General features: G+C 39.5%; 2 protein-coding genes across 14 annotated transcripts in view; one reads left to right on the top strand and one right to left on the bottom strand.

Moving 5' to 3' along the window:
- The window catches only part of LOC119029585 (probable E3 ubiquitin-protein ligase HERC1), a 41,316-nt gene extending 37,379 nt beyond the window's left edge, over positions 1–3,937 (bottom strand). For 4 of the 12 annotated variants that reach the window (XM_037116510.1, XM_037116514.1, XM_037116509.1 and 1 more), the window contains exon 1: positions 3,599–3,862. The gene's annotated coding sequence lies outside the window, so the exon portion shown is untranslated. Of the gene's footprint in view, positions 1–3,162; positions 3,184–3,598 lie in introns of those variants that run through there. The other 8 variants (XM_037116505.1, XM_037116507.1, XM_037116503.1 and 5 more) reach the window with 7 other exon arrangements.
- Positions 3,272–8,247, top strand: esm1 (endothelial cell-specific molecule 1). Of its 2 annotated transcripts, none has more exons than XM_037116517.1 (4): positions 3,272–3,505; positions 6,540–6,968; positions 7,367–7,510; positions 7,643–8,247. In XM_037116517.1, exons 2-4 carry the CDS (start codon positions 6,662–6,664, stop codon positions 7,735–7,737), a joined length of 546 nt encoding a protein of 181 aa, XP_036972412.1. In that variant the 5' UTR covers positions 3,272–3,505; positions 6,540–6,661; the 3' UTR covers positions 7,738–8,247. The 2 variants fall into 2 exon arrangements, with proteins under 2 accessions (XP_036972412.1, XP_036972411.1); XM_037116516.1 differs by having other exon boundaries at positions 3,272–3,540.
- Positions 8,248–15,380: the final 7,133 nt, after the last annotated feature.

Genomic DNA, 15,380 nt, shown 5'->3' with positions numbered 1-15,380 from the left:
TGCTGCTGGGAGCCAATCTTCTAATGCGTTTTCCTGCCAAGCAAATTCAGTGTAAAGGTGTCAGGTTTCTCCCTAGTGTTGGCACTTCTCCAATATACATTACATCCGGGCTAGTGGCATAAACCCAGTGGGTATTGCTGAAATAGGTCAGCTCACCCTATGATTCTGTAACAGCTAATCAACACACCCACACTAATAATGAGGGAGACTTTTGTCTCACGAGCTGTAATGCCACACAATGCAGAGGGATTGATTTGGTTTATTATTATTAGCTTCATAATAGGGTCAGTCAAAGAGTGAAACCTGCTTTGAGAGATTAGGCACATGAGTGATAATAAGCTGATCCCCCTTGCTAATTCATTCATATTCTCCGTCTCAGTCGAAATGAAGTAATCATAGCGAGCGTCTCCAAGTTGGTCACCTGATGCTCTGAAATACAATCCCATGTAAAGACCACTGAGGCCCCACCAAACCTGAGTCTGTCTGACTGCCTGTCTGACTGTCTGTCTGCATTTTTAGTCTGCTTTCTGAAGAAATAAAGAGCTAGTCTGTTGTTGCTATAGAGTGGAAATGGTATACATTCACAGGAAAAGCTTTCCTGGAACAAAGAACTACAGATTTTGGATTTCCCATTTAGCATTTAGATAATCATACAAGGGTTTGTTGAGTGGATTAATTCAAAACCACATAATCCATACTGAAGGTTAATGTGACAGTCCCATGCCATGACAATCACAATATGATAGTTAGCATTCATGGGAATAACAGTCGCATGACATTCCCATGGTAAAGCACATTCATTCACTAAAGTGCATGAAAGAGTACATTTAATAACAACTAAGGTAGTGTTAACCTAACTGGTAAAATCTGCTGTTTGATAAAGAAATCTACATACTCTCTGGTCAAGGCTGAGACCTCTTCTAGGTTTAAAATGTGTGATAGAAAGCTAACAACAGGCTGCTAAACATGTGAGCATGACACTTCTTTGACCATAGTACACACAGTGACAGAGCCTCATCTCTCTTGCCTTGCCTGAGGCCTGCAGGGCTATATGGTTTCCACTCTGGCCAAAAATAACAGCAAGCATTGATATAGTAATAGGCTCTTCGGTCAGACAACCACTGCAAGCAACCACCATGAGGCGCAATCATCTCTGAAACTATTAGGGACTGTAGGACACACTGGAACCTCAGTTCACCAATATCAGTCCATCTGGGGTATTTACAATACACTGTACACACTGAAAACATAGCTAACTACCTGTTAGTGATTACAGATAACAAATTGGGCCAAATGTCCCAGAAACTTGCCAGTAAGCAATATAAAATAAAATAAAAACAAAGATTGATGACTGGGCTCATTTGCTGTCCTCAAGACTTATGATGAAAACATTCATATACCAAACTCCAATGTCAGTAATTGACATCGAAGACATGCAGCCACATGTGTTATCAGGAGACAAGTCAATTTAAGTGATATCAGGGAACAGCAGCAGTAAAACTGGCTCACATCTTAAAGTAAAGTGGCTCGAAGGCAACACGCACACCTGTCGGTGTATCTCTTTTAGTACACAGCGAAAAAACCTAATTAAAGAGAAAAAGATTAAATAACCATGTGCACTTATCACCTCTACGTTAATAGATTTATTAAACAAGGTCAAAAAGACCTTTTATTAGACGTGCTGTCTTCTATTTTGAGACTGTACAACATGATGTCTTGAGAAAGGTCTCTGTGACAGCAACATCGACATTTTTTAATAAATCTATCAACGCAAGTGAAATGTGTGGCCGGGAACTGACTCTTTTTTGCTGGAATCACATTCAAAATAACACAAGTTGACACAATACGGATGGCTGGTTACTGTAATCAGGTATGTGTAGTGTTTGTGATTTGAGTCACAATTACTAAGAATGATAAGACTGTAATGCAGTCTTCACAGAAAATAACTATTAAAATCATAATGGTGTGACATCTGATGGGGTCTCTACCAAACATACTTGTTAACTCACATCTGAAGAACAAGATTTGGAGACCAGCTCATATCTGCAGTACTACAATTCCTCATTATAATGCTGTTTAGCAGGGCTGGGAGATATGGCATGAAAATGATATTCCAATATTTATAAGCTACACCTAGACATTTTATAAATCCAATCAAAAGTACTGCATTAATGCTACAACTGGGAGACGAATACCCCTCTGCTACAGTGGTCACAATTTAATTTTCCATAAATCATTAACACAATGACAGATAAATAGTCATCAATAATGTGGATATAATGACTAAGTGGGTAAAGACAAGCACTACAACATGCAGAACAGTCTGGTACATTCAGAAAATGACATCACTTAATAAAAAGCAGCCTTTAAAACCAGGAAAAACCCCATTAATGCGACATCACGATTTAACGATAACCAAAATCTAAGACAATATATATAGTCTCACATCACAATTATGACACTGTATCTTCGTATTGCCAAGCCCTAGCACATTGCAATATTCATTTTATATCAATCAGTTGTGCAGACCTGGTATCACAAGTTCTAATCGGTTAATTAAATAACGATCATATATGTGGCCAAGTTAAATTCAGTGTAAAGGTGTCAGGTCTAGAGGACAATGAGAAGCTCAGCTGTTGGGGAGGACCTTTCTGTCATTCTGCTTCAGCTTGACTGAAGCAAAGTCAAGGTGTTTTAAGCACCTGGGGGGCCCTCTGATGGGAGGAGGGCCCCTGAGGCTACATCTCCCGTGGGTGCCATCCAAAAATGAGCTGGAGGAAGTCGCCGGGCCACAGGACGCTTTATGTTGCCACAACAACACTTCACCACAATAAGCAGGTAGACAATGGATGCACACAGCAGATGACTGTTGAATAAATGAATTATCTGCCCATGCCAGCACTGAACTGGTGATATTAAAAGGCTGTGTGTGTATCTTAACATGAGCTACATAAATGTCTGACAGCTTAGTTATCTTGAGCTGCAGGGGGAAGAAGAAGGCAGTGAGCTACCGTTAGACCGTTACAGACCACCGACAATGTCATGTTGTCAGAAGTTGGACATTGACTTGGACATTAAAGCTAACAACGTCAACCGGACAGGATAACTGAATTAAAACACACAATAAACGACATTATCCAGCCATGCTATCCGTCGTCTTACTTAGAAAAGCGTCTGTCAACATTTCGTAGCATTAACGTTGATGTGGTTTTACATCTCAGACGTTAGAAAAACGTTGGCGAATTCTACTACTGAAGCCGTTAAGCTACACAGACATAAACAGCCAGATATGTGAATTTAAGACACAGCCTCCGCCGTGTCATTCACAAACACCGGTAATATTATTCTCCATCTGCGGTGACAGCTGAGCTAACGCTGGCTGCAGTGCAGTTGCTAGTCTGCTTCCATGGCTGTCAAAAAACCCGACCAAGCCCCTCCGCTTGTCGGCTGACAGCTCCCAGCTAAACACTCCCGCGGCTCGTCGGCGTCGCGTCGATACGTTCAGGTGAATACCATGAAGATAACACAGACGGCAGACATGTAAGTTACCTTGGCTGTAAAGAAAAAAAAAACCCCGCAGATTAATGGTTTGCGTTACCTGTCCCGTCCCAGTGAGGTCTCCCTTGGACGTGAATATCATATCAACCTTCTCCTCTTTCCTCTTCTTCTTCGTTGGCTTTACTTTCTCATCACAGCTGGCAGCCGGTGCCGCCATCTTGTGTCCAGGAGTGGTAACTGCCATGTTTTGTTTTGGTTTGGTTTTTTTAGTCATATATCTTTTATTTTTCTTATATTTTCGGACTGAACGCAGTCCAGTGTGTGTTTACTGTTTTACAAATAACCAGAGAGTAACACAAAATCTAAAAGCTTCTCTTTTTTTATTGATATTAAGTGCTTCTGCACAGAATACAGGAACAAAATGGGCCAGGCTATTTAAAGGGGCATTCCACTTATTCTGCACACGGCTGAGATACTTTGATACCACTCAGCTCGTGAAAAAAGATGCTTCAAGTGATAGTTCAGGTCTCTTGATGTGGGGATGTATGAGCCACTTATCCCTAGTGAGTGTGTTACCTGCATTAAATGACGGTCGGGAGAGTTGACGGTCATCCACTGCAGGTAACACACTCACTAGGGATAAGTACCTCATGAACTATCCTTTAAATGTCCTCTGTGCCCCATGGAGAGAGCATTGCATGGTGGGAAATGTAGGACCCAGTTGTTGTTTTTTTACCTAAAAGTCTGTGTGGAGACGCAGCCTACCAGCAGCAATACATATTTTAGCCACCTAAAATGAATAAAATATTTATATCCTCTTCATGTACTCTATGTTTTAACATTTTTTAGTGAATTATGTTGCCGTCAAACAGCTTTTTTGCTTTGACACTACATTCTTCTAGAGTATAGAAAAAACAGAAGTTCTAAGGTTGAGACACAGGTTTGAGAGGTTTAAGACACAGTGTACACTTAAACTTATACATAGGTGGTACTTGTGGCTAAAATTTATATAGCTGCTGATATGGTTTCAGCTGTACAAAGCTTCCTTACAGTGCTACACACTGCTTCTCCACACAAGGGGAGAGCTGGCGGCCATCTACTGCAGGTAACAAATTCACTAGGGATAAGTATCCCTCTTCCACTTAGATTTTGATTATTTCCTTGAAGAGCTTCTGATAGTCTCAACTCTATAGAGCTGCAATGCTCCATTTTTTTAAAATTCCCAATTAAAGCAGCTCCAATTTGGTCTTATTTGTAGACAGTTTGTGTGTTTTATCTAGGCCTGCTTGACAACAAATTTTAAAAAATCAACACCAATACAGGACAGATTCTTCTGAGAAACTTTAAACACTCTGGAATCTAATGGTTCATTGAAAAGTGGTCACATGTTACAAAAGACAACATGCCCTGGTGGAATTTGCAAGATTTTGTGAGGAAGTGCCTTTATGGTGTTGTTCAAGTCAGTATAGGTGATTTGAGAGGGGTGGCAGGAAATGCCATCCCTCTTGTGGGCAAATGACCATAATGCTTCCTTGTTAACCTTCATCTCCTTTTCTTGTAGCCAGATATGTTAGTCTAGACTGCTTTAGTCATTAAAGGGGCTCTATGGAACTTTCTGTGTTGTCAAAGCCAGTCATTTGTTATGTTAGCGGACTCATGCATAAAGCCAAATCTGTTGGACTGTTGCAGAAAATCCGACCCGTGTCCTTCACGGAGAAATTCACCATGTGGCAGCATTAAACAACTTAAACAAATCTTCCAAGGGGTTGTATGGGCAACCAAGACGGACAGAGGAGGTCTCCTGTTTCACTTCACGTTTCAATCTGCTCACGTATGGTCGATAAAAAAGTTATAAACACATGTTAAATACTACAAATTGTTACATAGAGCCCCTTGAATTCTTTATCGGCCTGAGGTTTGTGCAAGTTAGAATCTATGGCCCATGGATGGCTCCAGATATCAGTAACTGGGATGTGTATTGATCAATTCATGGCGCTGTCTGTGGTGCTGAAGTAGCAGACGGATTTATAATCCATCCTTGTAGTCGATGAGGAGTGGGAGGATCGTAGAGACACACTGCTGCCTCTAGTGTTCCCTCTGTCTCTTTAGCTTCTGCTGCAGACAATACACCCCCAAACCAGGCTATATATATATATATATATATATATATATATATATATATATATATATATATATATATATATATATATATATATATATATATATATATATATATGCTACAAAAATAATCATTCACACTAAATTTGTCAATCATATGCCGGTCACAATACTGTCAGAATATTTACAATTTGATTTTTGTTTTACTATATTGTGCAATTCTACTGTCTCAGTCCAGGGCAGGAAACGTGACGCAGGGCCCTCTGTGTGGCCCCTCCACTATGAAGACATGGCTTTTTTTCTTCTTTTCCCCTCAGACAGCTTGAGTCTGCCACTTGTCAGTTCTTTATTGTTAAACAAAAAAAAAGAAAAAAGAAAAAAAGAAGTTGAATATGATAAAAGACTCATTGCGACTCATTTTGAGATGTGATGTCAAATAATTAATTTCCCTTTAAAACATCACATAACCTTAACTCAAGAAAACGACCTCTTTCATTTTTATGTTTTTATTTATATGATTCAGTTGAATCTGGTTGATCTTTTTATTGTGTTCTACTGTCAGTAAGACTTCCAGTCATGGGACGTTGTGAAAACATCCTCACATAAAACCCTTCAAAGCTGAGCCAGTCAGGACAGAGCCGCTGGATCGGGGGGTTCCGTCACTGCCTAACACAAAAACAAACCAAAGATAACTTATGACATCAGGTCACACGAATTTCAATTCCTGGATGGCGGTCCAGAGTAAATCCCACTTCCAAGCCGGATCTCTAAAAAAGGGGCCTGACTGACAAAAAAAAAAAAAAAGAAAAGAAAAAAGAAAAAAAAAGGGACGACAACACCGGAATGAGGAAATTGACGAGGGCAAGTCATGTGCAAAACAAAGTTGTTCATCCCTGATAACCATACAACCTGATGAACCGCAGGTCACTCCACTCAAGTCCTCCAGAGGTGCTCCGCTTCTCCGGCTCTCCCCCCAGAAAACGATCCAAGCGAACAGACAGCCAGCCTTCCAGCCTGCGGCCCCCCTCCCGACCGCATCCCAGTCATGTCTCTTCTCCTCATCACTGTGCTGTCCTCACTTCTGGTGCGGGATGCCGAGGCGTGGGGCGCCAATGTCAAGTACGCGGTGAACTGCCCGGACAGATGCAACACGGAGCGGTGCGGCGGGACGCAGCGCTGCGCACGGACCGTCCTGGACGACTGCGGCTGTTGTCAGGTCTGTGCGGCGGGCAGAGGGGAGCACTGCTACCGCACCGTGTCGGGGATGCACGGGGTGAAGTGCGGACCGGGCTTATTCTGCGAGTTCTACAAGGACGAGGACGATTACGGGGACGAATACGGGATCTGCAAAGGTGCGTTCACATGCAGCGTTTAGATCTGCCCGTGGTGGGCTGTTTCTGCCTGTGGGCTGCACTCTGACTATGTGATGCCCTGCTGCACCAAATGCAGCATGTTATCACAGTGTTTTTAGGGTCTGTTTACTGAATTATCACATCAGATAGCAGTTGCATCATTGCCATGTGAGTAAGTGTTGAAGAGGCACATGAGAAGATGTGTCCATCATGGTTTAACTTGATGATTAGATCATCAGATGCTTGGATTTTTCATCAGTTTGCTTTTTTGTGTGTCTATTTGTCACATTTCTCTTGATCACTGTGATTTGGGGCCCAGATCAGATCCAGTCATACACCAGCATCCCCCCCATCTCTTTGCTCAGACTACTCTAAATGAATGTTTGCTGTCTTTACAGACTGCCTGTACGGGACCTACGGGGTCGAGTGCCGCAAGACATGCAGCTGCAAAGGTGGCATCTGTGACAGGGAGACGGGAGCCTGTCTCACCCTCAAATTCTTCGCCAAAATCGCCAGCAACCTGAAGAGTGAGCCGCAAGCAGGTAAATGTACCCACAAAGATTGGCTCAGTGTTGGTGTGTCCTGTCAGATGTCCTCCCAAATCAACTAAATCAACTTCTGGAAAGGCCTCTCTGGTGCGAGATGAATTGAATCGTTCCTCTTTGTGTTTCCAGGGGTCGAAGTGGGCTCAGGAGAGGTCAGCACCGCCCAGAGCACGGACCAACACACAGACAGATCCACGGCTCAGAAGAGGCTCAACCCTCGCTGACAGGCGCTGACCAGGCTGAATCTCTTCAGTGTAAATGTAGCATTAACTTATAAATGAACTGAAAGATATATTTTATTATGTTAAACAATGGAGAAAAAAAACAACTTTTTTACGGCATTTGGAATGTTTATCTGGTCCCTCACCACCACTGTCACCATCTTTTCTAATGAAATATGCAGACTATGTTATTCTTTCCAGATTCTCTCTGTCTCTGTTCATCTGTTTATACAGTAAGCTAGTTAAAATGATCCTGCAGTCTGTTCCCATCCTCTCATTAAGTGTGCCTTCATGCATTATTGTTGAGAAAATGAGAGTTAATGTCACGTTAAAAGGGCCTTGCATTTATTTTCAGACTAAATACAGCAATATTTTTTATCAATTCATTTTTTTTTTTCCATACGGATATTTTATTTGTACTGTAAAGATGTAAAGCCGACTTGGGAAAATATCATGTATATGACACCAGCCAATGTAAAGAATGCTCTTTAATTAAACCAAAGTTATCACTGACTTTTGTCAATTGATTTTCGCTGGCTAATTATCTATGAATGTAATTAGCAATGCACCATTTGATACAGACACTGCAGTATTAAAACAAAAAAAAAAAAAACTAAGAAAACGCTATTGAATGGTTTTATAATGTGGTCATTAATAATAACGAATGACTGTTGGCAGTTGAAGGTAAATGTTAATGGATTCTGGAATAAGTGTAGCGCACAGTGGATGATGTCCATAAATGCCATTCAGCTGATTGCGTGACCTACATCTCTCTGTGTAACTCCAAAAATACATGAGCTGTGAGATTAAAGACACAGAACAACTACAAACATCACCTGATAATGTGCAAAATATGGGGGAAAAAAAGTGGGAAAAAGTCAATTTAACCTGCAAAAACTGAAATTTTCACTTACAGAAGACTTAAAAAGTGAGTCAAAAGAGAAAAGAGACTTCTGGTAAAGTCACTCCAGCACTGTATAATAACTGTAAATAGGCCAAGAGATCATTTTTCATCTCATGAGGATATTCTTCTAGTTCTTCTATGCTTTTTCTATAAAGCCCCTTTACCACTAAGGCATGGTTGTATAAATGCTGTAGAGGCTGATGTCTATCAGATTGTTATTTAAGAAACCATTTATTAAACACGTATAAAGTTAGTTAGTTACAACTTTACAGTACATAATGGTTTTATAAATGGTTCATAAAGCATTTCATTGGTTGTTATGAGTGATATAACTATTAACTAAAGTTTAATCAACTATAAGTTGACCAATTATTAATGATGGTTATTATACAAGTGTTACATTGACATGCATTATAGAATAAGTCACAGTATTTTATTATCAGTGCTGGAAAAGTGAATGAATACACCAGGTGAGTGAATTGAGAAGAAAATCCCTGCGACTTTGGTTATCAATGGATAAAAGTCAAGTACTGTCTGACTTTGAGTAAGAGCATGGAAGACTTTCATACAATATATCTACAAGGATGTCACAGAAGAAGAAGTAGAAGAAGAAGAAGAAGAAGAAGAAGAAGAAGAAGAAGAAGAAGAAGAAGAAGAAGAAGAAGAAGAAGAAGAATCTTTATTATCAAATACAATCAGACAGTAGTTGAAGTTTGTTGTATTGAAGCCCTCCCTGACGAGCAGTGGGCATCCAACGTAGAGACGGGCAGAAGAGTCGCTGTTATTATCTGGATAGCAAGAGTGGTATTTATTTATAGAGGGCGGGGGAAGCTTCTCTGAACAGTATAAAAGAAGTCAAGATAGAAGTATGTCTACTGCGTAGAAGGAATTCTGGTTTCCCATGATGATACGACATGAAATATCCAGACTGTGGAGCAGAAAGTGCTGAGAATCTTTCAGGCATCCTCGACTCTTCAGACGCGGAACGCCCTACTTTCTCAGCTTCCACAAATGGGAAAATAATCTTTGTTCCCATGCAGAAGACATTTCTCAGACATGGAAAAAAATGCTTTCACCACATATAGCACCGAAGAGCAGAAGAGCAATGAGGATGTTTACTGGCTTTATGAAGGACGTTGTTACTGATGGGAGAGTTGCAGCTTTGCCTATAAATCTGTCACTAGTCATGATGAGAAAAGTCAGGAAAGAGAACGATTTTTAATTTTGAGCAACTGCATTAGCCATTTCCTGAAGAAGTGCATATGAAATAATTTCCTTCCAACATTCCTTAAAGTCTTTCAACTTTTCTCTCAGCCCTGATGATGACAACTTGAACAGAAGAACTGAAATAAATCAACTCCCTGAGCAAGCAGACTGAAATTCTTCACATTTTCAACATCCAGTCATATTTTACTGAAGAAAACACTTAGAATTACTGAAGTTTCATAAAGAAGAGGAAGACAGCCTTTGAAGTCTCAAACACTTTGATTGCTGAAATACAGCAGTAAGGTTTATTATGGTGCTTTAAATCAAATATATTAATCACAGATACATGCAGTAATTAGTTCTGATCACCAAAAATCTACAATATTTTCTTTGAATAGAAAAGTTTTATACATTTAAACATTTTATCTATAGTCTGTAATTAGTTGAAAAATGGAATAAAATACTCTATATCATTGCAATTTTTTTTAAAATCAGGATTAAAGGGGCTCTGTGGGAATCCTGTGTGGTTCTGGTGGTATTGTTCCAGTTGTTAGTTTATGTTGTTATTATCCATTTCTAAACTAACGCTAGCTGCTGTCGCTCTCTGTGAGCACAGCGGAAACGAGCGGCTTGGGAACGTGCATAGAGTCACATCAGCAGGACTGTCGCAGAAAACCTGACCCAAGTCCTTCACAAAGAGAATCCAATCAAACACATCGTCCACAGGCTTGTATAGGAAAAGAGAGGGGTGAGGAAGTTAAAATCTGCTCACATGTAGCCAATAAAAAAAACACAATTAATACATGTAAATTGTGGCAAATTGTTAAAGAGAGCCCCTTTAAACTTCAGGTCATTCATCGTCAAACATGATAAGTGACCCCTTTATTACAGGAACATGAATTTTCTCCAAAGTCCTCTTTAAGTACGTCACCCCGCAGCGTTAAAATTAAAAGCACATCAAACAATTTGGCCCCAGCTGCAAAACGACGCTGACCCTTGGGTTAAAAATATCTCTTATTAGCCTCACCTCTGACTCTTACGGGTACGACAAAATGTTTTCCAGTATTCAGCTTGTTTATTTCCTGCGCTTCCTGACACCTGTGAAAATGGCCCTTCTTCCTGTTGTTGTTGTGTCTGCCCAGGACGGGAATTTAAAAAGCGAGAGACACTCCGAAAGTAGTGGGAATCTATCAGTGACATACAAGTGCCCTTGTTTGGAGGTGGAAGACGACGCTTCCTGTCCAGCTTTATTCAATTATTTAAATGAAAGCTCGACACCTAAACATCTATCAAATAATAAAGTGTCTCAGGGACAAATGCTGAAATAGGGTGATCTTTTTCCGTGCTTATACAACAGAAGAGTATGAGTGAGTGAGTGTTATTCTATACTCATGATCCCTGTTGTAATTTTAAGCAGTTTCTCCAGTGAAAAGAGGGATTAAAAAAAAAGATTTGCAAGGCAGAGAGCAGTTTTTGGCTTTAAAACCTTTGCCTAAAATCTGTGTTTCAGCTGCATTGTCAAACTTTGAGGTAATGCAGCTAGTTTCCCTTCTTACCATTTGTCGTTTAACTACAATAAATATGAATCAAAAGCACTAAATTAAGGTGTACTGATGTGTAACAAATGTTAATTTCCTGTTCTACATAGCTTTACACGTTCACATTATTGTCAAAAAGGGATGAAGTTCCCAGAAAATGACATGAATTCAGTGGAGGGGTGTATCGCCTTGTCCAAGGACAAGGTGACACACACACACACACACGCACACAAACACACACACACACACACAGTGATACAGACAGGTATGGGAGGCAGTCTGTGCTCATAAGTGTTCGGGCCCGAAAGTTCCTCTCGTTCCCCTGAGAACCGACAGGCCGAGGCCTCGCAACCAAACAAAGGACCCTGGAAAATAACAGGAAAGCGTTGGTGAGAAATACCCTTTATCTGACTCCCTGAACACGTCACTGCCGCCTCCACAGAAACAAAGGTGCGTGAACGGAGTAGTAAATAACACTGATTTACTGCAAATAGATGTTCTGGTATTTACAGTTTGGCCCTGCCTCAACAGGTTGTTTATTGTAGCCGCGGAATGACAAGGCTCAATGGAGACAACACATAAACACTGCGAACAAGGAAATTAAGTGATGAGATTGATTACACTGATAGCAGATATCTAAACTGAGGCCTGTGAAAAACGTAACAAGAAGCACTTTAACTCACAGGCTTGTCATGTTGCTTGATTTAAAAATGGGATACCATCTGATTAATTAATTGTTTGGCGCCTTTAAAGCAGGGTTCCCACTCCTGCTTCTGTCTTCTTTTTCTTTTTCTTTTTTTGTAGACGGAAGCATCGCGTAGTAAACTGGCAAAACAAGCGTCTGGAGCCTTGACCTCAGCGACCTGACAGACTTCTGACCCCTGGAGGGACTTTTCCTTGTCAATGTGACACAAGGAGGAACATTTCCCAACAGGTTTGTTTTCACACCTCAGAATCACAGAGACTGTGAGGTGTGATTTTCTAAAATTATTTTTTTTTTGATCGCGCTTCAAAATGACTCCTCGGGTCTGTCTGCTTTTCTCTTGGACTCAGAAATGGTGTGAATGCTTTATTTTACTACCACATCCTGCCTTTTGAAACATGTGCAAGATACTTTCAAAGGAAATAATAAAACAACAACAATCTGTTTGAGTGTACGATTTCATACCGGGATCATATCAATATGATGCAAATGATGATTTCTGACTCTATTTAGATCAAATATGATTTTAGAGGATGTTTTTGACATTCAGAAGGTGGTGTTATCTGGCAACCGGTGTTTGAAACATGACGTTAGCTGCTATCATGAAACACAGTTAATATGCAATATGCATTATCCATGGATCGATTTGAGTTTAAAACTCTATTAAAGCAACATTATGTAGAAATCAATATCAGAATTTAGGGTGATTTGGCGCCCCCCACAGTTTCTGAGTGCAACACCACTGTCCTAAAAATACAAATCCCAGCTTTGAACAGTGTGTCAGATGTAATGTAGGTGCAAACTACAAACAAATCTCATTACGTCACAACAATGAAGTGTGTTGACAACTTGTATGTTGAAGTAAACGTGTGTGTAACACTGTGATCTGACCCTCCCACTGAAGTTACATAGTGCAGAAACAAGTGATAGAGGGGCAGAGTGGCTCAGACAGAGACGCCATTCACTACAAGACACTGAACCATCAACGTGATTCTGAAACTGTTGCTTTAAGTATTTTGATCACACATTAAATAGTATCATCATTATTACCCTACAATATAAATTAAATAAAGGGTCACGTTTAATGCAATGTTTTTCTATCATGTTGAGCCAACATATATAAACTAGATGTGTGATTTATTACAGGAGACACAACAACATATTTCAGTTGCATTACTATTGTGTGTAATACTTGAATAACACATTATTTTATGTAGAAGTTCCTCCTAAGTTTATATGTAATGAGTGAATAAAATGTATGTATAATTCTCCATTCATTTATTTTTAATCATACTAAGCTTTTTCGATTTATTCACGTTAATTCAACATGACTTTGTTTTAAATGTGACACGAACATTAGTTGTATGTATTAGAATTAGACAAGAAACACTTTAAAATCACCGTTTAAGGCAAATTATTTACTGAGTGCTGGAAGGTTTACTTATAATTCAGAGATTTTTTTTTAGGACTTGCAAACAACATTAATAATATTCATACATATGATTTATAGATTAAACTATATTCCTTTTGGCGCTGTGACAGTTGTAATACAGTGAATTAGTGCGGAGAAGGTTACAAATCATTTTTGAGAGCCCCTTTCTGCAGCAACACACGGACCTCTGGTGGCTCCCTGATGGTAGTGTATCATAAAGGTATTTTGCATTTATCTGCTAATCAGTTTTTCGTGAAGCTCTATAAACATTGCATTATGAGATTTTACTTTGACTGTCTTAATTATGTCTGTCTATTAAAACAAATTTGGATAAGCAATTAACAATATTGACCCGATAGTTGTCCACTGTCATGGCACCATAGACCTACATGAAACATAAATATTTGCTTTACATAAAATATTAAAATATTGTGAATATTAATGCACAGCAGAACTTAAAGATAAACAGGTATATTAAAACAAAAAAAACTTTATAATTGAGAAGTTTAAGAAGTCACCACCAGAGAGCGACGTTGCATCAAGAAAAAGAATCTGTGGTGTGAGAGAAATCTTTGACAGTCTCTATCTAGAAGAGATCTTTATCGATACCTGATGGAACATTAGATCATTTCAGCAATAAAGGAAATACTGTCAAAAAGGGCAAAATGAAACACTGAAAATAAAGAATTTTTATCAAGCCAATTTATGAATATTTATAGATAATCAACGCAGCATTGTTGGGGTACATATAGAGGTGAACGTGTGTGTGCAGTTAATGGCAGTTATGGTTAATTGAGATTTGTAGTTTGAAACAGACAGGACGAAGGAAAAGTTCCTCAGGACGTAGCTTCAGGACAGAGGACACGTCTTTGTCTTGGTTTGAGTGTTTGTGGGGACCTTTCACAACAACAGTCAGCATATGTTAAGAAAAGCAGATGTGACCTAGCTTCTACTTTTTCTTTCTGTCCCCACTGAGGCAGAGATGTGTTCAAAAACAATGTTACATGGTGACTTTGTCCTTGACAAACATTACAGTGTGCTTCCTCAGGCTCAGCCATCATCCTGACGTTGCTGACCTCTCTCTTCTAAACTAAAACTTTATAGCTGACCTACAAACATAATTTTTTTTCTTTTTCTTGCGTTGTATGCTTTTAGAGATTAGCAAGTCAACAATACAGAGAGTTGACATGAAATGAAGGAAGAGAGAGAAGTCACATGCATGACTGTATAAGATACAAGCAGAGTTCAGAGAAGTCACAATGTATGTAAGCTTATGGGAAAATGATACGACTTTTGATTACAGTTTCCATATCAGTTTATGATCTCAGTTGGTAGTTTTAAGTCTTTGTCACTTGAACATGAAGATGATGCCAACTTTAGTTCTTTGTCCTCTACAGTCACTCCTTTCAGACCTGCAATAAGAGATCTTTGCCACATGGGAACATCAGAGAGAACGTATCAACACAACATATTATCATCACCTGATTAAAGCTGATATGTCATCTTAGGGAGAAACATAATAATTAATTTGCAGTCGTGCCTGTTACCACCTGATGATTCCAAATCCAGTATTCACTTTTCTTTTGTCAGCTCCTGTCTTTAAACTTTCAGCTTTAACCCTCTAAATACTTCCCCAGCTAGTCCCTTTGTCTTCATGATGTTTGGTTCTGATCAGGTCGAGTACAGGGATTTTTAAGAACGTTTTAATCAAATAAATATTTGTTGAACGCAAGTTAACCAGAACGCTGACGTCATTGAATATTGAGAAAGAGGCTAACAAACTCCAAAAGGTAGCACTAAAAGCGACCCTTTCTTCACATACAAGTGGTCTTGTGATTCTTTTGTCGGTGTCAAAATATTAAT

This window comes from Acanthopagrus latus, chromosome 12, assembly GCF_904848185.1.
Source record: "Acanthopagrus latus isolate v.2019 chromosome 12, fAcaLat1.1, whole genome shotgun sequence".
In the NCBI taxonomy this organism is placed as follows: Eukaryota; Metazoa; Chordata; class Actinopteri; order Spariformes; family Sparidae; genus Acanthopagrus; species Acanthopagrus latus.
This window is presented reverse-complemented; position numbering and strand designations above follow the sequence as displayed.

Coding starts and splice junctions, on each gene's coding strand:
- esm1 (XM_037116517.1), top strand. CDS start 6,662: ATGTCTCTTCTCCTCATCACTGTGCTGTCCTCACTTCTGGTGCGGGAT. Junction 6,969..7,366: donor CGAATACGGGATCTGCAAAG/GTGCGTTCACAT, acceptor CTGTCTTTACAG/ACTGCCTGTACGGGACCTAC. Junction 7,511..7,642: donor GAAGAGTGAGCCGCAAGCAG/GTAAATGTACCC, acceptor TTGTGTTTCCAG/GGGTCGAAGTGGGCTCAGGA.